At 42.6% G+C, this 24,632-nt stretch overlaps 1 protein-coding gene across 5 annotated transcripts in view; it reads right to left on the reverse strand.

The window, feature by feature from the left end:
- The window catches only part of vps13d (vacuolar protein sorting 13 homolog D), a 181,853-nt gene that overhangs the window by 40,787 nt on the left and 116,434 nt on the right, over positions 1 to 24,632 (reverse strand). For all 5 annotated transcript variants that reach the window (XM_033048439.1, XM_033048438.1, XM_033048441.1 and 2 more), the window contains 2 exons: positions 4,138 to 4,270; positions 1,679 to 1,874 (listed from right to left, as the gene is read on the reverse strand). In XM_033048439.1, the coding sequence (XP_032904330.1) occupies positions 1,679 to 1,874; positions 4,138 to 4,270 (329 nt within the window). The remainder of the gene's footprint in view (positions 1 to 1,678; positions 1,875 to 4,137; positions 4,271 to 24,632) is intronic.

The raw sequence follows: 24,632 nt of genomic DNA on the forward strand, positions 1-24,632 counted from the left end.
CTGGCACATCAGGACACCTGCTTCGTCATGTAATTCCTTTAAAGGGGGTCGTTTTTATTCATCCTTTTGTCTTGCTGGCAATCCATATCATCGATATGGAGAAGCAACTATGCGTTTTACTATCTATTGGGTTACAGGTAGTAGCTCGGCCTATAAGCAAATTATTAGCAACTGATGCACATACGATCTGTTCACACAATGACAGCATGTTCTCTACTTATAATAGCAGACCACAACACTGACAATATGAGCATAATTTGTTCAATTATTATTGGAATCTATGGATATAGTAACCTGCACAAAGGCCAACAAGACAATGTACTTACGCTGTTAAAACAGGTTGTTCATAGAAAGTGTTAATATACAAGACAAGTGTTCCCGAATAACATCTTGGATAAACATGTACATGCCAGTTTATCCTACTCTCAGCTCCTTAGAACTGTGAACCAGACTAGCCTTGTGGAAAAAGAAACGCAGTGAAAACCACCACCACGTAAAGATGCCAATCCCAACCAAGGAACAGCTACCACCTGGTCACAGGTGCGACTGGAAGTCCCTCAATAGGCTTTGTACAGGGATGAGCCGATGCGACCAATATGAGCAAATGGGGCTATGCAGATGCGGCAGACACAGAATGTGAATGTGGAACATCTGTACAATCCATGCCACACCTACTAAGATGCCCACTTCTTGGTGAACAATGCTGCCTGGAAGATCTAGCTGTGACAAACGAGGAGGCTGTCCACTGTACAAGAGTCTGGCCCAACATTTGAAACATAGATGATGCATACGAAAGAAGAAGGAACTGTGAAGATGAAACAAATCTCTAATCTATTTGCTCATACAATACAATACAATACAATACCTTTTATTTGTCATTTGAACCTCACATGAGGTTCAAACGAAATTTGGTTTCTGCAGCCATACAAAAAAAGAACCAAGACACACACCAACACAATTCAATTCACATAAACATCCATCACAGTGAGTCTCCTCCTCACTGTGATGGAAGGCAAAACTTGTCTCTCCCCTGCTCTCCATTCCCCTTCCGAAGTCGAACACAAACATAGAAAACCAATGCAAAATATAATTTTCCAAAGAAGCTAGAGAAAAATATCAAAGCTCTGCTGCTGGTATCAGAAGGTGGCGACTGTCTGTGTGATGTTCCAGAAGAGGATCTGTTGTGTTCATGTACAGTATGATTTGACTGGGTAGGATGCAGTAGAAACATTTCACTGTATCTCTATACTTGTGACAATAAATAAATAAACTAAAGGGCCTGTCACACTTATGCGATTTTTTCGGCAACTTGCCGGCACCCGTCATAGTCGCAGCAGGTCGCTGAAAGTGTTCAACATGTTGAAAATCCAGCGGCGACCAGAAAAAGGTTATGTAAATCCTGGGACATACAGGCGTCACGTGTCGACATGTCACGGGCTGACACCTGTTTGGTGGTGAGTAGTCGCCCAAAGAGTCATACCTTTTTCTGGTCGCCGCTGGATTTTCATCATGTTGAACATTTTCGGTGACCTGCTGCGACTGTGACGGGTGCCGACAAGTCGCCGAAAAAATAGCGTAAGTGGGACAGGCCCTTAACTGATGATCATTGAGAAATCCCCAACCCTAATGCTCTCTCCTGACAGAATTGCACAACATGATGTGGATTTCCCCTCGTTACCTGTGGTCGTTCACGGTTGTGGTTTCTCGCACGGCGTGGGCTGTTTCTGAAGCAAAGTCGAGAGCACCGGCCACTGGTTTAGTTATGGTGCCAACCAGTCCCTTCCCCAGGCCCGAGAAAAAACCACCAACACCACCGTCTGTTTTCACACCTTCTACTGTTGAGGTAATAACACTGGTGAGACCACCCAAAATTCCTGTTGGGGGAAAGTAGAATTTAGAAAAATGAGGCCCATGTATTGACCATAATCAATAAAACACGAGAAACCAAAGCAGTAATAAAGCAGATGGCTCTGCGAGCTTGCTTTACAGTGCAGTAATATCACAGATCAACAGCTACCTCAACCTCACATTCTTATTTATTCCACTCTCTCATGATAGACTTTATAACAAAAGTATGATGATCTCAGTAGTGAATATTCTGGGCACCCACAACCTTCTAGGAAAGAGAATTTACAAATCTTTGAATGAAATTATGTCTCTAATTTCTTATTGATTTGCTATGATGCTTCGTTCTAAACTCCTGAACCAGGAGAAGATAGGCTGCAGACGAGGGATTTGGGATAGGAAACTTGTAGATAACTGGCCTCTGGTTCTTTTACATGACGCCAGAATTTCAACAATTCCTTGAGGGGTAGAGTGTGATAGCATTACTGTTAAAATGGTGGGAGGCTAATTCCTCAACTGTGGACATTTTCATAAAGCATCATCTGTAATTGACAACAATACCAAAGTAATTTCCCTTCCTATCTTTGTACAAAGTTCATATTAAAAACAATTGTATCTTTACAAACATGTCAGTGTTAAACCTTCATTTTGCCACAAGTGTATTTATTTCTAAATGTAAGTCGTTCTAAATCTGCAGGTACTATAGTGACATTTAAGGAGCATTTAGATAGGTACATGAATAGGATAGGTGTATAGGGATATGGGCCAAACGCAGGCAGGTAGGATTAGTGTAGATGGGGCATGTTGGTAGCCGTGGGCATGTTGGGCCGAAGGGCCTGTTGCCACGCTATATGACTATGAGTGGTGCGACATGGATCATGTGTGTTCCCTTCAGATGGGTTTATCTGGGCATCATGTTCAGCACAGACATTTTCATGTTCTACATTCTATGCATGTAGAATAATCATGCATTATGTCTAAGGAATATTATTTAGGGCTAATTTAATATATTGCTACATTGGATTCCAAGGCCCTTCTGCAGCAACTGATAGTACAAACTTTGGTGCAATGGCTAATATGATGCATTTAAATCAGGGTAAGGTACCATAGTGTGTAGGAAGTAACTGCAGATGCTGGATATTGAAGAAGGGTCTCGGCCCAAAACGTCACCCATTCCTTCTATCTAGAGATGCTGCTTGTTCTGCTGAGTTACACCAGCATTTTGTGTCCAAGGTACCATAGTGATTGCGTTTCTCAGCTAGACCACTGATCCAGAAAGATGAGTTCAAAATTCCACTACATCCATGGAATTTAGATACAGGTCATTAAATTAATCTGAAATCATCCTTAGATTGTTGCAAGAACCCATTATGTTCATTAATGTCCTACAGGGAATGAAATCTACCATTCTACTTGGTCTGGGACACAGACGACTCTAGACCCTCCGATGAGACTGACTCACAACTGCCTCAAACCAGCGGCAATTACGTGAAAGAATACATATTAAAAAAGATTATCTTTGAGATGAGAAATTTGACAATGATACTAGGCAATTAAGAAAGGGTTAATTAACATCTGATTCAAATTTTGATTTTGATGGAATAATGTGGTTGAAATACAAGGCAGAAGAAATCGAATAGCATGCAAACGGTTAACTACTCTACCACCCTTGCCCCCACCAACAATGGAACAACATCATATTTCTCACTGAAAGGAGATTTAAAAACCATGAAAAAACAAAATGTTAAGGAAAACTGTATGCACACTTCTTGTGTCAGCCAAACACTGGCCCAGCACAGATCTTGTTTATAACTTGGCTAGGTTGGTGAATTGAGGGGGAGGCGTTGCTGGTTTATGAATTCTGGTGAAAACAGTAAGTGTGCAATTTCCTTAGCTGGACCATAATCTAAATGATTTTCCATTGTGAGATGACGAAGATTCCAAATTGTGTGTTGTGGTTAAAAAAAATAAAGCAGGGAACATTTGACTTTTTCATTGCTAGCAAAGAACTTCTGTCTCCAAGGACGGGACATATGAAAAGCATTACAGTGAAATGTAATCACTATAAAGCATGACAACCTTGTTGTAAATTCAGCTGGAAAGCAGGCTCTGATTGATGAAAGGTTCCATTGTAAAATATGAAAAACACCTTAAAACCATAGGAAGGGTAAAAATATACCCTGGAAATGGCATGCCCACAGTTGGATAGAATACACAAAGGATGTGTAACTTTATTTGATCTGGTATTAATGCAGAAATATCACCCATTAACAGAAACTGCCTCCCTCATACCGTGAGCCAGCCCCTGAATTCCTGCCACGAGGTGTTCGCCGCTGGTCACTGCTTGGTAGCGGATGGATTCACGCTCAGCCTGGTGTCTCGTGTCCATCGTCTTTCCCAAACCATCCGATAAAGTCCCAGCAAACTGGAGGAGAAAGAAAAAGAATAAAACACTTAAAAAGTAGGCAAGTGAAACATGGCAACTCATCAATAACGAGCACCAAATGAAAAATCCAAATGGTCACAAACTTCAGCAGCCAACTCTGAAATAAATGCATCTCTCTTCTCCCACTCTGTACATCAAAAGACTTGGAGTGAAAATTTTCCAGTAATTGAAAGAATTTGTTCCAGTTATGTGATCCAGCAACGCGGGGTACATTTTCTCCTTGCACAGTCCTCATCCCGCTGTGAAGGAACAATGGTCCAAATTTAAACCTGGGAACTTTATGCTCTGCATAGTCTAACCATCAATTGCCATAACCAGTTCAGCAGTCAGTCAGCCAGACAGACGGACGTGCAAAGCTAAATTGGCTCAGTCACCAACTCAATAAAAACAAAACCTGATCCAGTCCCGGTGACATGTGACAAGACCAGTTTGATTCTATCACACTTTTAGAAGGCATCATATTATGTCTATTGTCACATCAGCTCTTCTCTGATCATTTTTGAACTATAAATTGGAGATTGGAGTCCACATTATACCCTGGAAACAGAATCTAGTTCCAACAACAGTAATTTAGAGGAATTCCGAATGACTTATTCCACTGCATATAAAATAATTATATAAGTAAGTCACAGTGTCTCATAAGGTCTAAACTACATCGGGTTGGTGGAGATGAATTCCTGATCCTGATTGTGACCATTATCTAAGCATACGAGACATACCAAGAACATTGCCCAGGATAAAACCGAACATTTGGAGGTACAGTATTCTGTGCTCCTGAACAAATAATTCCATGAAAAGCTGAAAGTTGCTAGCTGCATGCATGTTTAAACTTAACCGTGCTATTGATAGAGTTTCCTCCCTTCAGCAGATTCTTCCTTCATGGTGACAAATGTTTAAAATGATGGGAGTCAGACTTGTTCAACATGCATGAGGATGAAGGATAATTTAGTGGGCGGGTACATTTCTCCAATCAGAGACCCCGATATCAAAACCTATTTTTCTATTTTATTTCATACTTTATTTCATACTGGCACCTTTCGCAAGACTTTCCACACTCGGCTTGTGTCAATTGCTCAGGCTTTGGCCAATGCAAAAGAAGAGTTGTGGATGTCTAGTGTTCTTGCAACAAAGTTGTGATTAGAGGTCTGAGCAACTTTAGGCCGAGAAGAAAATCCCAACATCCTTCCAACTGCTTTCCAATGATCAGTGGTGGAATTGGCATCTTTGCAGATGTCCCATACAGATCATGGACAGTTATCGAAGTAGTTCTTCAAAATTGGACAGTTGTGAATGTTTATTGTCTAGTCTTGCCATTGAAAGCTGCCCATAGCTTCTTCACAAGAAAACAAAAGCCACAAACAATTTATATCGTGCAGGAAGGAACTGCAGATGCTGGCTTACACCGAAGATAGACACAAAAAGCTGGAGTAACTCAGCGGGACAGGTAGCATCTTTGACCTTTCGGGTACAGAGACTGAAGAAGAGTCCCGACCCAAAACGTCACCCAAACCGACTCTCCAGAGGTGCTGCCTGTCCCACTGAGTTACTCCAGCATTTTGTGTTTATCTTCGGTGTAAACCAGCATCTGCAGTTCCTTCCTAAACAACAATTTACATTGATTCGGCACAATGTCCATTGTTTGAACAACACAGCTTGACTTTATTCCAAACTGACTATAATAAAATGTGTGCAGGAATCTGTTGATGCCGAGCCCAGCAAGATCTCACGTAAATTCCCCTGTCCTCAACCCTGCTCCCCTAAACTACAATTTTTCAGTTGATACAAAAAGAAACAACTCATCTTCTGATTTTAATTTTGGTTAAAAAAAAGTACAGGTGAGAAGTTCATTTCTTACAAGCCACTCCAAAGAACGCAGTTAATAGTTCAACAATGAAAGGGTTTTTTTCAGATTACTGTTCCAACAGCTGTTCCACATTGTTGCTTTGAGAGTTCAATAGTTTACATGGCAATTATTAAATGCTGAATTCTCCTACAAAATGATTAGGTTACGTTCCAAGCACGAAGACGATATTGTGGTTATAGAAAACCCTCCAGCAAATTTGACAAACAACCAGGAGCTTCCAGCACAGTCTCCTGTGTGGATTTGTTCTGAAATAATTGAAGGACACTTGACTAAAAACACTTGGTTTGATTCAGACAGACTGGAAGGTAGCAAGACTTAGCCCTGCTATGTTAGCTGATCTTACTTGAGACAGTGTGGGAGGACTACAATTGGTACTGGTCTGCTTGGGAGTTTGACCACAAAGTATCAAGGCTCACACAGTGGTTAAGATTGGAATTTGTTCAAAGAAATATAGCCCTCTCTGGCGAGATTTAATCTCTGTAATCCTTTGTCTCATGGCAAGGGAGCAAATGTAGTGGTCATTGTGCACAATGATACTGTAAATACTAAAAGTGAGAGCAATCACGTCAGAATTTCTAGCAAAATCCATCTGATAAAAAAAGATGATTCATGTCCAATAAGTAGTAACTGAATTATTCTCTCTCCAATAACCTTTTGTGCTCTTAAATTGAAAGTGCTTCTGCTAACTTTTAAGAATGCCCGGCTTTAGCTAATTTACAGCACCTTTGAAGTGTCCTAAAACACAATGTACCAATGAATTAAAGTGTTTTCTCAGGATAAAATAGGAGTTTATTTTGCACTCAGCAACATTTCGCAAATAGTTATGAAATAAATGGAGCTATTAGTCCCAACATTGGTAAAAGTTCTGCCTACATTCTTGGCAGCAACGAAAATGATGCCTTTTCTCAGTATGACATAGAATTGTTAAACTAGATATGAAGCACCCCTTCTCCCACCCACCCACACATAGGGATAACCCCCAAAGTGCAGAGGTAATGCTCAGTGCAGTTAGCATTCATTTTTGGCACAAGTATCACAGAATTCAAATATGTGGCATTCAGACGTTTGTGGAGGCTATCATACTGAAGGAGACATTGGCGAGATCATTAATCTGCAGAGAACATCTGCTGGAAGTATAAAATAATGGAAAAATGTGGACTTATAAATTAGGAACACGTGTAATCCATTTGGCCCCTCAAACCTGCACAGTGTTCCAATTCAATAGAACATAGCTGATCTGAATGCAAGTACAACTGCACTGTTTCAGTCTATCCATGAGAACCCTTATTTGTCAAAAGCCATCTACCTTTGCCTTAGAACTACTTAATGATTCTGCCTCCATTATCATTTCAGGAAGAATGTTCTGAAAACTCTCAGCCCTGAGAGGAAAAAAAATCTGTTCTAAATGTGTGACCTTTCAATTTTAAACAATTTTAAACTTAGCTCTAGTTCCTCCCACAACAGGAAACATCCTTGCTACTGACAAGATTCCTTAGGACCTTTTACATTTCAATCAAGTCCCCTCTCACGTTTCCAAAACAGTGGATACATGCCAAGCCTGTTCATCCTTCCCTCATGTCCATTCCAACTGTTAGACTAGGGAATCTTCTGATTGTTTCTAACCAGGCAACATTCTTCTTTAAAATAAAATCAATAACACATGATTCCAGACGTGGGCTCATTAATGCACTATACATTTGAAGTATAACCACAATACTTAATTCAATACTCAGGCAAAAAAAAATCAACAGCACTCTCTCTGCGACTCCCCTCCCCCCGCTCGCTCACAAATTGGACAGTTAGACAAAGATTCATCTGCACCTCCTCAACCGTGTCTACAATATTCGGTGCTCTTGCTGTGGCCTCCTGTACTTTGGCAAGACCAAGTGTCAACTCGGTGATGGTTTTGCAGGACACCTCTGCTCTGCATGCAATGGCCATCCTGACCTCCCGGTTGCATGCCATTGCAACTCCCCTTTCCACTCCAAACACCAATCTGTTAATCCTTCGTCTTCTGCACCGTGAGGGTTTGGGGGGGGGGGGGGGGGGGGGGGGGGGTGTCACTTTATATTCTGCTTGGGTAGTCTATACCCCAATGAGCAATGAACTATCCAATTTCAGGTAACCTGTACTCATATGGTCATAGGTGATAGTAGTAGAATTAGGCCATTTGGCCTCTGACAACTTCCACCGGTGTTCTATGGGTTCTGAAGTGGTTTATAATGCAATAAGGGAATAGGAGTAGAATTAGGCCATTCAGCCCATCTAGTCTACTCCGCCATTCAATCATGGCTGATCTATCTCTCCCTTCCTAATCCCATTCTCCTGCCTTCTCCCCACAACCTCTGACACCTGTACTAATCAAGAATCTATCTATCTCTGCTTTAAAAGTATTCACTGACGGCCTCCACAGCTTTCTGTGGCAAATAATCCAACAGATTCACCACCCACTGCCTACTCCCAGGGATCTCTTCTCTTTTCTTCTGATTCCCCTCCTCCCCCACCATTCCACCACTCAGTTTCATTTCACTGAACACATCTTCTGGTCCTCATATCCCCTTCTCCCATCTGTCTCTTATCCCTTCCCTGTCTGCTTCCACTTATCTCTTTTCTTTCTTATCAGATTCCAGAATCAGCAACCTCTCATGTTCCAGCCTCCAAATTGACCCCCCTCCCCTCCTTACCTGGTTGCACCTATTGCCCACCTGCCCTTCCCTCCCTATCATCTTTTTCTGCCGGTTATCTCCCAACTACATTCTCAGTCTGATGCAGGGACTCGACCTGGAACGCTGACTATCATTTTGCTTACAAAGATGCTGCTCGACCTACTGCGTTCCCAGAGCAGTTTGTATTGTGTTTGACATTGTTAGCTGTCCTAATTACTTGTAATGTGTTTAAGAAGGAACTGCAGATGCTGGAAAATCGAAGGTACACAAAAATGCTGGAGAAACTCAGCGGGTGCAGCAGCATCTATGGAGAGAAGGAAATAGGCAACGTTTCGGGCCGAAACTCTTGGGGTTTCGGCCCGAAACGTTGCCTATTTCCTTCGCTCCATAGATGCTGCTGCACCCGCTGAGTTTCTCCAGCTGATTACTTGTAATATCTGCTTACAATGCAAATCATGCACAAGTACACCCAGATCTCACTGCATCTCAGCTTGTGCAATCTCTCACCATTCAGATAATATACTACTTTATCACCTTTTGTGTCAAAATGGACACTTTTAAATCCTTATTCATTATACCCACATTTTCAGATCTTTGCCCATAAATCTACCTAGATCTCTTGGCAGCATTCTCATGTCCTCTTCACAACTTACTTCTATACCATCTTTGTGTCATAAGCAAATTTAGAAAACATATGTTTGCTGCCTTCATCTAATTTAGTTTTGCATAAACTGTAATATGTCGTGGCCCCAGCACTGATCATCTTTGCACATCACTTGTTACATTTTGCCAATCAGCAAAATATTCATTTATGCCTACTCACTCTTTCCTATCACCTAGCCAATTCTTAATCCATGCTAATTTGTTATTCACTCCAATAGGAGCTTTTGTTGTCTGTAAAAGTCGCAAAAATAACATACACACCAGATAATTCACATCACTCCATTTAGCTGTAAAGTACTGATGGCGAGACAATAAACTTGTCACCCATCAATATTTTGTTATGTGAAATATACAGAGCATATTTTTGAATGTCTATAATGACAGAAATATTTCAAAATTAAATGCATTAGGGTTAGAGCCACACCCTAGAGCCTGGCCTAGCCAGTTACACACATTGCTTACACACTTAATGCATGCCTAAGGCAAAGGACATTCATAAAGTCACAACACAATTAAGCATGAAGACAGAAGAGCCTGCTGGAATCTGGAGCAATAAACAATCTGCGGTAGGATATGTGAAGGAAGGAACAGTAGATGCTTGCTTACACCAAAGATAGATCCAAAAAGCTGGAGTAACTCAGCAGGACATGCAGCATCTCTGGATAGAAGAAATGGGTGACGTTTTTTGTCTGAAGATGTGCCTCGACTTGAAATGTCACCCATTCCTTCTCTCCAGAGATGCTGCCTGTCACGCTGAGTTACTCCAGCATTTTGTGTCTATAATCTGGTTTGGAATCTTCATCTGGATTGAAAAAGTAGAGGGCAACTTTCTAGCAGCACTTGCCTTGAGCCTCCACCCTCGTCTTTTTATACTGGTTAAGGGCCTGTCCCACTACACAAGTTTACCCAAGAGCTCTCCCGAGTTTAAAAAATAAATCAAACTCGTGGTAAGTACGTAGAATGTACGTAGCGGGTACGTCGGAGCTTGGTACGTCCATTAGCGACTCGTAACGCTACCGAAACACTCGGGAAACGCGATAAGCTCGTGAAGTTTTTTCAAAGTCGAAAAATGTCCATGAGAGCCCCGAGTACCTCCGAGCGGCTATTACCGTAATTCTCCGAGTCGAATCAGGGGAAACTCTTGAATTACCTCGTACAGTGGGACAGGCCCTTTATCACCCCTCTACTCTCAGTCCAGATGAAGGGTCCCACCCTTAAACGTCGACTGATCATTTTATCCACAAATGTTGCTCAACTGGCTGAGTTCCTCCAGAAGATTGTTACTAAAGATAAAGAAAGCTTTAAAGTTTTATTATTTATTCCTGTAAAAGATCCTAACAGCGACCAAGAATAGCATCCAATAAATTCTTAAATAGATTTTTACAGATTTTATCCACCAATTCAAATGTGATCCATATACGGTGGCCAACTCCAGAATCCAACAATATGGGCAGGTTATGGGTGAATATGAATTTATTTGTTGGGTATTTACTATTTGTTTTAGTGTTTAACTTTATCATTTCTACCTTTTTTCTAAAACTGCAAATAATAACTTGTTTCTGTTAATGCTGTTCAGTGTTTTTTTCCCTTTACATTTTAAACTGATGTCTCCGAAGAAGAAATGCAAAATTGTCAATCCAAATGCCCAGCAAAAGAGACTGATTTAGACAGCATTCGCAGAGGTTATCCAAATTTGGCCTACTCCAACTTTGGCAGAAAGGCATGGCATGCGTGGTTTGAAGAGCAAAAACTTGTAGTTTACAACAGGCACGGAACTCGCTATCAAAACATGGAGGGGACCGGGGGACACAGTTTTTTGGCTTCGGAGGTTCAATCCAGCGCTAAATGCAGCTCAACTCTGCCTGCCTCGCTGGGTTAACCTACAAGCCCTGACTGAGGGGATACCAGCGCTGCTTCTCCGCGCTGGCCATATTTCCCGCAAGCCCAGGCAGGGCTGAAGATTAACCTGGCGTGGCAGGCAGAGTTGAGCTGGGTTTTGCGCTGCTTCTCTGCGCTGGCTGTGGGCCTGGGGGTACAGCTCGCGTCTGACTCCCGACCTCTCTGGCCACCTGTGGGGGGGGGGGGGGGCGGGGGAGCACTCGGGTGGGGGGACAGCGCCGGAGACCCGGCCGGGATCGATCCTGGCTGCGGATGAGGCGCAGGTCTGCCGCATCTCCCTCCTCCAATCACCGTTCTCTATCCTCAGTCCCACCCCCCTCCTCTCTCCTCCAATCATCGCGCTGAATCATCATGTCCCGCCCCCATTGCCTGCTGACCGACGTCTCTCTCGTCCAATCGGCGCCTTCGATCAGCAGTCCCACCTCCACTGTCTCGCGGAAAGCGGAGATTTTAAAATCCGGATGACAAAAACTTGGGGGGAGGGGGGGGGAGGATGTCCCCCACCTCTCAAAACATGGGGGGGGGGACGTGTCCCCTCTGGCCTCCCCGGGTTTTCCGCCCCTGGTTTACAATGCCAAAATTGAAAAGTTGAGGAAAAACAAGGTGTACAGAGTTGCTTATTGGTTACAGTCTGAGGAGTATGATGATGCTACTGATTATGATATGCCAATGTACCAGCTAGCAACTGATCTTCTCCATAAAGACTTGGTCTATTGCTAGAAATTGTAATTTATTTACCTATTTGTTACAGACGCAGCATATAATACAATAATATTAAAGTTCTGCTCTTGAGAATATCACATTTTTGAATTTTCAAGGCAGTCTGGGTGTTTATTACTGTTTCCATCACAACGGTCAATTTTGTAATTAGCTACAATTAGGTAATTAACTAATTATATGCTTTAATTTCAGGTCATCCAAGTAAGATGTTTCATATTTGTTTCAGAATGCTTTAATCTACAATAACTTAAAATTTCATTCAGTTCTCTTAATTTTTAAGAAAGTTATGGGCTTTTGACTGTCCTCGATCACAGCTTTTGTGTTACGTCAATGGAAAAGCAATAAGGAACAAGATGCTAATTTCAGAGTATGATAATTGCCATAACTTTTTTAATACTGAAGATATGAAAGTGAATTAGGTATCAAATTAAACTTATTTTTATGCTTTATCTGATGGGATGAATTGCAGACTTGAGTTTTAAAATCTCAAAATGTGGTTACATTGCTACACCATACAACACAAGCAGCAGGCCACACTAATCCCTTCACGCCTCCATTATTTGATGAGATTGTGGCTCATCTTTTATCTTAATGCCCCCTTTGGCTCCAATTCATTATGACTTGATTCCTCACGGGGCTGGAACGGCGCTCCCGTGAGGGGCTGAGACGCTCCCGTGAGGGCGGCCCGGCTCGAGGGTAACGGCGCTCCCGTGAGGGTGGCCCGGCTCGAGGGTAACGGCGCTCCCGTGAGGGCAGCCTGGCGCGGGGCTGAGACGCTCCCGTGAGGGCGGCCTGGCTCGAGGGTGGAACGGCGCTCACGTGAGGGCGACCCGGCTCGAGGGTAATGGCGCTCCCATGAGGGACTGAGACGCTCCCGTGAGGGCGGCCTGGCTCGAGGGTAACGGCGCTCCCGTGAGGGCGGCCTGGCGCGGGGCTGAGACGCTCCCGTGAGGGCGGCCTGGCTCGAGGGTAACGGCGCTCCCGTGAGGGCAGCCTGGCGCGGGGCTGAGACGCTCCCGTGAGGGCGGCCTGGCTCGAGGGTGGAACGGCGCTCACGTGAGGGCGACCCGGCTCGGGGCTGGAACGGTGCTCCGGTGGCTGAGACGGCGTTCTGGCAGCGGCGGCCTGAGTCCGGGGTTCGGCCGCGGGCCAGTGGACGACATCGTCAACAGCGCTGGACTGGAGGGCGGCTGCTTCGACCACCCCCGGGCCGCGGAGTTTGAACTGGCCCGTTCGCGGAGCTCGGTGAGCCGCGGGACTGACTTACCATCGCCCGGTGGGGTATCGCCTCAGCGCAGAGGGAGAAGAGGAGGGAAGAGACAGTAACCCTAAGATTTTTGCCTCCATCACAGTGAGGAGGTGTTTGGTGGACTCAATGTGGTGGATGTTAATTTGTGTTTACTGTCTGTTCTGTTGTTTATTATTGTATGTATGGCTGCAGGTAACGACATTTCGTTCAGACCGTAAGGTCTGAATGACAAATAAAGGATCTAATTCCTTTAACCTCTACAAAGCTATTGTGTCTGGTGTAATTTACAATTTTTACTGGTTGCTATTTAACTTGAGTCAAGGTTTTTTTAATGTAAATTAATCAAAGAAGCGAGACCTTAAGAACCCAAATCACCACCTTTCCCCAACAATGACAGAAATCAGATCATAACCATCAATCGTCTACTTATTAGTCACTTGTACAATTTCCGTTCACATGACGTCTTATCAAGCTTTTGGAAGGTAAAGTACAACAGCTGACGAGACTAACTATCATCTCGCGAGGTTGCCACTAGTTAAAAAGTCATTGAAGGCTTTGGTTAATTTAGGATTTTCACCCTTAATGATGATGAATGAGTTAATTAGGCTATAGTATGGATGTCCCTCAAAGGTATTCTTCATCATCTGTTCTATTATTTCAAATGACATGTTAAAAAGATTCACAGGAACAACATGGGCTTATCTATTTCCAATGTCATTTTAATTCTAAGTTGTTCACTGCCTGCCTGATTCACTTTCTGACGCGGATCACCGGGACACTGCGCTATCCAGCTGTGGGAATTGATATGCTGTGATGCATGCAGGATGGAAATAGGGAGAAAGAATGAACACATTTTGTAGATGAAATCACAAGTATTTCTCAGGTGGGTGAGATCGGGCATAGGTTGACAAAACAGTCAATTGGAGAACACAAAGGTTCATCTTTATAATCTCTTCCAGATGATAACAATTGCGTGATACTGCTAACCACAGGGAGATTGTGACGTGTAACTAGTTTAAATACAAAATGACACAGACAAAATGTTGCATAAAAATGAAAGGGTAACAATACTGTACCATGTACGACTAGTACACAGCCCCACAGCAGGATTCGTACTGTACCATGTATGACTAGTACACAGCCCCACAGCAGGATTCGTGTACAGTGTACATGCTGCAACATTCATCATAAAAAATGACTGCTTTAATAACTCCACTTAAATGCCTAAATGATGATGGAAGTCTGCGTCGTGTGGCTTTGGCATAAACAACACTATTATATTGGTATCAGTGGGGAGGTTTATGGCACGGTATCTAAACATTGCCATGATGCAGCTTCTGGCATTCTTAAGACCCTGTTAGGTTTGCTAAACTGCAAAAGATCAGGTTAAAAAGGTCAGAGTATTTCTGCCCTTCCACTTTGTGTGACCCCAGCAGTATCTGCCCTCTTGAGCAGTGGGCTGGTGAGACGTTACTGCACAGTATTCCTTGTCACTGCAGTCAATCTTGGGTCTGGTTGAGTTTCCCCAGCACCACAAGTCAAATCTTCACACCATCATTTGAATTTAGTGTTATCCAGTAGTCCATCCCCTAGTTAGACAAAAAAACTGGAGCAACTCAGCAGGACAGGCAGCATCTCTGGAGAGAAGGAATGGTATCTATTTTGTGTCTATAAACCAGCATCTGCAGTTCCTTCCTACACACGCCATCCCCTATGCAGCATGACACATGCATCTTGCCATAGACCACAATACATATAGTTCATACTAAGTTGCCTGGGAAACCTTAAAGCGACCCCAATCTGCAAAAATTCACACAAGACTAGAGGAGATTGGTATCTTCCCATGACTCTGTTTTTTTCTGCATGTTTCTTATCCAAGTAGTATAACTATTTATATACAGGGATCCAACCAAGAAGCGGCCGTTCCAGGTGGCCCAGCCGCCAAAAGGACTCTCCCGACGCCGGGGCAAGACCACCCGGTGAGAACGGCCAGGGACATCGGGCCTCCGTAGAGGCAATTGCTGTGGCCCCAATAGGCCTGACTTTGGGGTGAACATGGGATGGGGATTGGACATTGTGCCTTCCTCCACAGTGCTATCCACTGTGGGGGGATGATTTTTTTTTGTCTAACTGTAGTCCTGTAGGTCTGTGTCCAAGATGGCTGCCGTGAAGGGAGAGTGGACGCTGGCACGAATTGGTTGCCGCTGCTCTCTTTTCACATTGTGTTTTTGATTTTCTGTTTTTGGATTGAATTCTGTTTTTAATTTGTGTCATTGTGATGTCTTTAATTACTTGTTTTACTCCGATTATATGTTTCTATTCCGATCTACTATGTAAGGTGTCCTTGAGATTTTGTATGAAAGGCGCCCATTAAATATAAAATTTATTATTATTATTATTATCTGTGATTTATTGTTGAATTTTTGACCTCTACTTCAGGGTCCAAAGAGAAGTTCCAGTCATACAATGCAAAACAGGTCTGCTGAAGTTGGTAGCAGGCTGGGACTCTATTCCTTGTAGTGCAGGAGGATGAGGGGTGATCTTATAACCATATAACAATTACAGCACGGAAACAGGCCATCTCGACCCTTCTAGTCCGTGCCGAACACGTATTCTCCCCTAGTCCCATCTACTTGCACTCAGACCATAACCCTCCATTCCTTTCCCGTCCACATAACTATCCAATTTATTTTTAAATGATAAAAACGAACCTGCCTCCACCACCTTCACTGGAAGCTCATTCCACACAGCCGCCACTCTCTGAGTAAAGAAGTTCCCCCTCATGTTACCCCTAAACTTCTGTCCCTTAATTCTCAAGTCATGTCCCCTTGTTTGAATCTTCCCTACTCTCAGTGGGAAAAGCTTGTCCATTATAGAGGTGTACAAAATCATGAGAGGAATAGATCGAGTAGAAACACACTGAGTTACTTGCCCAGAGTAGGGGAAACTGTGAACCAGAGGTTATAGATTCAAGGTGAGGGGGAAAAGATTTAATAGGAACCTGAAGGGTAACTTTTTCACACAAAGGGTGGTGGGTGTATGGAACGAGCTGCCAGAGGAGGTAGTTGAGGCAGGTATTATCGCAACGTTTAAGAAACATTTAGACAAGTACATGGCTAGGACAGGTTTAGAAGGAAATGGGCCAAACACAGGCAGGTGGGACGTGTGGATGGGACATGTTGGTCGATGTGGGACAAGTTAGGCTGAAGGGACTGTTTCCACACTGTATGACTCTAACATAAGCAATTAGAAAGTTATCAGGTGCCTTGAACGACAATGTATAGGAAGGAACTGCAGATGCTGGTTTAAACCAAAGATAGACACAAAAAGCTGGAGTAACTCAGTGGGACAGGCAGCATCTCAACCAAAATTATTACTTTAGCCAATTAGGCATGTGTTTCCAAATCACTAGCCTTCCAAGTGCAATGTTCACCAATTGAATAAAATTATTTGCAATGCTGATGAGGGTCATTGAAAAGAAAGATTGGAGGCATTACTTACCTGTGGAATTGCAACAATTTTTATTCATATAACCTGATGTAACCAGTTCTTATTTAGTCTCCAATTAGCAGCATCCAAAACAAGGTAACACTTAATGCCTGCTACACACATATTATGGAAGTAGTTTCAGCCCCAATTATATTGGTACTGCATCCAAAGGGAAAGAGGAGAGGTCACTTTACAGATACCATCCATGAATGAGTTTGTACCTTCCAACCCTTGTACTATACACAGAAGGCATGCTCAGTGCATATAAAGCTGCTGAGCATTCTGATCTCGTGCTTTGCTCCACTTAGAGACGGACCAACCTGCCTTCCTCGAGTGGTGACACAAGGCGCTTAGATAGCAGCTGGCTTGTTAACCATCACTCAATGTGAGGGACAGTGCCTCAACAATGCCTTCTTGTTATTCCAGTGTTATCAATCATCTGTCAGCATTCTGCAGCAACTATCTGAAGTACTCTAACTTGTTTTCGCCTCATGAACTCTCTCCGAGTCACACACAAACATGTTGCATAACTACTAGACATGCCAGTTGGTCAGGACCACCTGACTTTAGGATTACAGATAAATCCTCGCATTAGACCCATGTCCAGTGATTGAACAGCTTACTACACAATTCCCATTGCATTTGAGTGCCACAGCAGACTGATTATGCTCAATAACTAACTATAATAGCTTAGCTGAGACTTTGCTGCCTTTTGTATCTAAACCAGATATTCATACGTGATAGGAGTAGAATTAGACCATTTGGCCCATCAAGTCTACTCCGCCATTCAATCATGGCTGATCCATCTCTCTTTCTGCGGCTTGTGCTGAACAATTACTGCTTAATATCAAGAACCGTTGGCGTCCGGTTGGCGATGGGTGTGAAAATTATTATTCAGGTCATATATGGGGTGTTTCTGCTGACAACGGATAACAAATTGCTTAGAATTTGTTAATCTAGGCCAAAATGTGGAATTTTAATCACCATGTCTCAATATTCAAAGAAAATATTCATGTTAATATATTTATTTTTCAAACACAAGATTTTAACTGTGACTGATTTCTAAAATCTTTCTATATAAAAAAAGATCAAGGAAGCATCATAACGTGGTAATCAGCAGACAAGTCAGCATTTGGTGCTAATTCTCCTTTAAATACAACACAAATATATTTACTTTGGGCTTTAGCTCTTCGTGGCAAATGCCAACCGTGTCTAGTAATATACTTGATTGGTATTCATTAGAATGCTATTTTACAGTCACGTTGTGCCTAAGGAAGAACCATGCTGTCCTGGTGGTAATTTGATACCATCCAGCACGCAAAAGGAATCAAGACAACATAAACATTAAAGTGGCGTTGAAATGGTGTTTTATTGGGACTATAAGGACTTTTCACTTGCAACATCAGTGCCAACTCAAAATTTTAGTTGCTGTTTTCACTAGGACCAGCAGTTGGGTTCATTCAGTGAAAACAATGACAGATGCATAATACAGCAAGTGAGAACCCCACAGGGTCCTCTGGAGGGAAACAGCTGTGCTGTGCTTCCATTTTGTTGCTGCCCTCCCACCACAAATTAACAGCATAAAACCCCCAACCTATTGCTCCTTTGAATTGGGACATTGTTGCTGGTGGCTCACCCAGTTTTACCCTTCAGTATCCAGGCCAAGAGAAAACTTAAAAGATATATTTTTTAAAGCTTTCAACGACTTTAACAATTTTATTTAACAATTATCCAACACCCATGTGATCACAAAAATAGTGGCAAATGTGTGCAAATAATGGTGGACCACTTTCTTACCAGTTAAGCAAAAGCTAACCGCTCAGCTCATCTATATAGGACACATTTCCACCAGGAAACACTATTACAAGTGCAATCCTGACTTTGAAATAACTGTAAATGTAAAATTGGAGTTTGTATATCTCAGTGACGTTCGAAGCTGTGGTATTAAGCTTGCAACACTAATTGGACAGTTCACAGTGTCACCTGAAGCACTTTTCTGTCAGGCAGAAAGGATCTGTGGACATTTGGCAGTGCAGGGATTTGTCTCTTTTGTATGGTGACAAATAACAAATGGTCCAGTTGCTGTTTTTTCCCTGAGCATGATTGAACAAACGTGTGGTGATTTACAGGGTCCCGAGGACTGTGTTATTCTTGCTGTCACATTCTCTGAGCTTTGGTCCTTAATCAGCTGCCCGTCGTGTCATTAGCTTGGGGCAGTAATGCATTCTGACAATGGCACATTGGCGATTTAACCCAGGAGCAAACCCCCCTAGCGGGCTGTCTGTGTGGATGTCTGATTAGCTAGATAGTCCAGGCTCTCTCCACAGATGCCTGATTAGGTTGGTAGCTCCTTCAAGCAACCCGTGTGGATTTGTCCCCGCAGATGAGAATAGAAATTGGTTTGTGTTACTGGCCTGAGTGACTGATCCCTGTAGGGGTCCCCAAACCGGTTCATACACAGGACAGTCAAAAGTCCACACTGTGAACTTGGAATGACCCCAAATGCTGCCTTCCTTCGCAGGTTCAACCAGAGGACAGCCACAGTTTGTTACATAGATGTGATGCTTTCTGCCTGGGTAACAACAAGCAGATCAAACAAACCAGCCATTTCACTCTGACAGTAGCACACAATCAGCGAGAGAATGCGAACACAACATCCCCACTGCAGTCAATCAACGACAAGCACCTATTTAAATATGGGGACAATGGAGTGAACTTTATCACTGAAATAAACATGCAAAACACAGCTCACAGCAACAATATGCAAAGCACATCGCAGTCAATCTCAGCTTCCTCACAATAACATCTTCTTGCTTTTACATTTGACATAATGGAAGATGAATTTTGTGACTTTGTATTCTTTATGTAGTCTTATAAAATATGTCTTGTCAACATGTGGCACAGCGGTAGAGTTGCTGCCTCACAGCGCCAGAGACCCGGGTTCGATCCTGACTAAGGGTGCTGTCTGTACGGAGTTTGTACATTCTCCCCGTGACCTGCATGGATTTTCTCCGAGATCTTTGGTTTCCTCCCACACTCCAAAGACGTCCTGGTTTGTAGGTTCAGTGGCTTGGTAAATGTAACAAAAATTGTCCCTAGTGGGTATAGGATAGTGTTAATGTGCGGGGATCGCTTGTCGGCGCGGACACGGTGGGCTGAAAGGGTCTGTTTCCGCGCTGTATCTCTAAACTAAACTAAAGTATTATTTGCACAAGAAGTTGCTTCCTAGCTCGTCCTGTGTTTGGAGAATTGTGTACAGTTCCTATAATGGAACATTATTCCATTATGGGAATGATGTGGGGGTTATGGAGAAGGGGCAGGTGAAGTTTATCGGAATGCCGCCTGGAATAGAGGGCATCAGCTCGAAGGAGAGGTTGGAGAGACTTCTTCTCTGAAACACCGGAGGTTGAAGGGAGACCAAATCGAAGTATATAAAATTATGAGAAGCATAGATAGAGTGGTCAGTCGGTGCCTTTTTCTCAGGGTGGAAATGTCAAACACTAGAGGGCATAGCTTTAAGGTCAGAGAGGGAAAGTTTAAAGTAGATGTGTGGGGCAACTTTCTTTTACATAGAGAATGGTGGATGCCCAGAATGTTCTGCCAAGGATGGTGGTGGAAGCAAATACAATAGTGGGAGTTCAGATGCTTTTAGATAGGCACATGAATATGCAACGATATGGATCACTGAGCTGGCAGAGGAGATTAGTTCAACTTGGCATCATGTTCGCCATAGACATTATGGGCCGAAGGGCCTGATTCCTCTGCTATGCTGTACTGCTGCACCTCCTTCACAACTGGCCTGAATATTGAGGGATTGTCACTGCATCCCACCACAAACGCCACATGTCAGATTACTGGATCATCACAGGTTTATATCTGTTCTCTACGCACATAAACATGGGTTATTTTGAAGTTACCGTTGGCTACAGTACATTCAGAGTTGGTGGTAACCCAGCATCGGAAAGATTAAAACTCATTTGTGCCATTTTAGATGGAACATTTGCCATGTGTTAATACTCTTGTTTGCTAACCCTTAGTTTTGGTCCGATATCTATCATTTGTACTGTCTGGTTCTCAGTCATTTCTGTACCAGGTCACTTGGAACCAGGTTTATCCCACTTTAGGCAATATCCTGTTGAATGTCATAGAGCCATTGCTCTGTACAACTCAGAAGTGGGCCCGACAGCACAACCTGCCCATTCCGATTGTGATCCCATTCACATGAATCCCATTTTGGTTGCATTAAGCCCATATCCTTCTATTTTCCTGCTGAATTACCTGTCCAAATGCCTTTTAAATGCTTGTACCACATGTGTGAAAAACTTACTTGCCCCTCAGATCACCTTTACATTTATCCCCTCTCACTTAATCCTCTGACCTTTGGCTTTAGATTCCCCCCCCAGCAAAAAGGATGGTGGCCATCCGTCCTATCCATGTCCCTCACAATGCTTGTTTTCTCTCATGGATCTATCTATAAGCCCTTTTAGTACCAGATAACAAGCAGCAGGATATTATTAGTGCCACACATTATAATTCACATTGTAAATCAATGCAATAAAAGTTTGCCAGCAAAAGTAAAGCATGAGAAAGTCATCCTTGTTTAACAAGAGGAAAAACACCAATGTGAAGGAAGGAAGGATGGAACTGCAGATGCTGGTTTAAACTGAAGATAGACACAAAATGCTGGAGGAACTCAGTGGGACAGGCAGCATCTCTGGAGACTGAGAATAGGTTGAAGAATAGGATTGGACTGAAGAAGGGTCTGGACCCGAAACATCACCCATTCCTTCTCTCCAGAGATGTTGCTGCCTGTCCCGCTGAGTTACTCCAGCATTTTGTGTCTCACACTAATGTGAAGGTGCAAATGCTCTCCAGTCAACAGAACTCTTTCAAAAATCACATAGCAATTTTTCCGATCCAATAGCCAGTTGGTTCTGAACAATAAACTGTCACAACAGCTTTGGGGAACTTTACTTCTCTGCTACAAAATCTACAGGACAACATTGGACAACATTAATAGAATCAGATAAAAGTGCTTCAAGAAAATTGCTCTGCTGTTGATTAAACATTTACTGCGGGATATCTGAATATTATCATGATATCTTTATGTATAATTTCTTAACCACACTGAATTGGCGAAGTTACAAAATTTTGGAAAATAATTTGCAAAAATAAGGGATAAGTTTCCAACTGACCTCTCAATGCACTGTGGTACATACTGGGTGCTGTAAATTATTTGGGATGCAATCTTAAACCATTTAAAATGGAACATCTGCAGATCCCTGCATAAAACTAGGCAGCTGCCTTTTCATCACTTTAGATGAAGTGAGGCAACTCTGCTCAAATACATTTTCATGATTGAAAGCTAATCCTGTGTTAGACGAGTTGCACAATAACATGAAAAATCGGGAGAAATGTAAACACAGCTTGGACATTTTAAGTAAGCATATTCTGTATAAGCCTGCATAGAAACGTGTCAAAATTACATTATTCTCCTTAATAGAGCTACTAACTAATTTACAAACAATTTATAACTCACAATATCACAAGGAAGATAAGATTCACTGAAGCTGTCAAAATCTCCAGTTTATTACATGGGCCAGGCTGGGGTGCTGCTAAAGTTAGATTTTTGTGAACAAAAATGGAAGAAATATATCTTTTTTTAATAGATTCCTCTCATTTATTCAAATTCATGTGAACTACAACAAGACAAATATTTTAAGTTAGTTTCTTTCTAGTGACTATATTTAGGATCAAAGTACTATTTAAAATGAAGAGATAGGCAGTGCAACAAAAGGGCAAGTGCAGAGCCAGCTGATGTGAACTTTCTTTCAACCTCAACTGCTTGCCAAGATAAATATGTTGAACTGCTCTCCACGGGTTACACTTAAACGGGAAGAGTTCACCTAGTGGAGCTCTGTGACAAAATGGAAAAGCAATTATACTTTATTTGAATGATGTTTACCCTCTTTGGATTCAAGACAATGTACAATTAGAAAAGCAGTTGCCTTTAATAACCTTTAGAAATGGAAAAAAAAACAGGACACATTATTATACCTGACCTCCAGCACATCCTCTGGCAGCTCATTCTCTCTACGCACCGCCCTGCGTGCAAAAAAACTGCCCCCCTCAGGTCGCTTAAATCTTTCTCCTCTCACCTTAAACCAAAGCACTCTAGTTTTAGCCTCCACAACCCTGTGCAAAAAGACTGTGGCTGCTAACTTTATCTGTATTCTTCATTATTTTATATACCTCTCTGTGTGGTCACCCGCAGCCTCTGCGCTCCTGGGAATAATGACCCAGCCTACCCACATCTCCGAACTCAAACCCCCCAAACCCAGTAACATGCCAGTAAATCTCTTTTGCAGCCTTTCCAGTTTACTGGCATCTTGTTTTTCCGCAAGGCGACCAGAACTGTGTGCAGTACTGCAAATGTGACCCGACCAATGTCTTGTACAGCTGCAACATTGCATCCCAACGCCGGTGGTGAAGGCAAGCAGGCCAAATGCCTTCTCCATCACCCAGTCCACCTGTGTCACCACCTTCAACAACCATGTACAGGATTCCCAGGTCTCTCTGTTCCACAATACAGGCCAGGGCCATACCATTTACCATGCCGGTCCTGCCCAGGTTTTTCCTACCTACAAAAATGCAGTACCTTGCATTTTCTCAACTGGCATGCACAAAAACTTTTCACTGTACCTCTGTACACATGACAATAAATTAAACTGAACTGAAACTCCATTTGTCATTAGGCCCATGGTCTCATTGATCTAGATCCTGATGTAAGTGTAGATTACCTTTACAGTCCACTGTTATAATCACCTGCACCTTGCTACACATGTCACCGACATTCACATCCAAACTTTGAATAAATAACGAACAACAGTGGACCCAGCACCCATCCCTGGGGCCCACCACTTGTTACAAGCCTCCTGTCTGAAAAACAACTCTCTATCACCACCCTCTGCTTCTAAACAATTTTGTATTCAATTGTTTAAGAAGGAACTGCAGATGCAGGAAAATCGAAGGTAGACAAAGTACGTTTTTCACACACTGAGGGTGGTGGTTATGTGGTACAAGCTGGCAGAGAGAAATGATAGAGACAGATAGAATTACAGCATTTAAAAGGCATTTGGACAGGTATTTAAGCAGGAAAATAGAAGGAAGGCAAAAGTGCTGGAGAAACTCAGCGGGTGCAGCAGCATCTATGGAGCGAAGGAAATAGGCAACGTTTCGGGCCTAGTTGAGCTTCCTGGCAGTATATTTCATTCAAAGTTATTCATTAATGATCTCCAATCACTTTCATCACTACCGAGCTGGATTGCATAACCTCAGTTCACAAGGAAACCAATATTGCTGAGGTTGTCATCATAAAGTATTAGACACTCCATGTCAACCTAGAAAATTCTCTGATGTGATCAATCTGGGTTTCTACGCTCACTCTGATTAGAAGGGCAACATGTATTATAATTATTAACAAATAACTTGCATTTATATAGAGACTTTCAAAAGTTGAGAATATTCCACAGAGCTTCCAAGTTGATAAACTACTTTTCAAGTACAGTTCCAAATAAAATGCCGAGAAAAGACACTAGCTATTTTTCATGTTCAGCATTGGATTAGATTACAAAGGCCTGGTGAAAATAGTTTTTCCGTGTGGTTTTCAACTTGACGTATGTGCCATTCCATCCTTGTGAAATCCCACTGGAATTTCCCACTTTAATGTCTTCAAGATGAGAGATTTAACAACATAGCATAGGCTAAACTAGACTTGAACTGAAAACACTG

The sequence above is a fragment of the Amblyraja radiata genome, chromosome 31 (assembly GCF_010909765.2).
Source record: "Amblyraja radiata isolate CabotCenter1 chromosome 31, sAmbRad1.1.pri, whole genome shotgun sequence".
In the NCBI taxonomy this organism is placed as follows: domain Eukaryota; kingdom Metazoa; phylum Chordata; class Chondrichthyes; order Rajiformes; family Rajidae; genus Amblyraja; species Amblyraja radiata.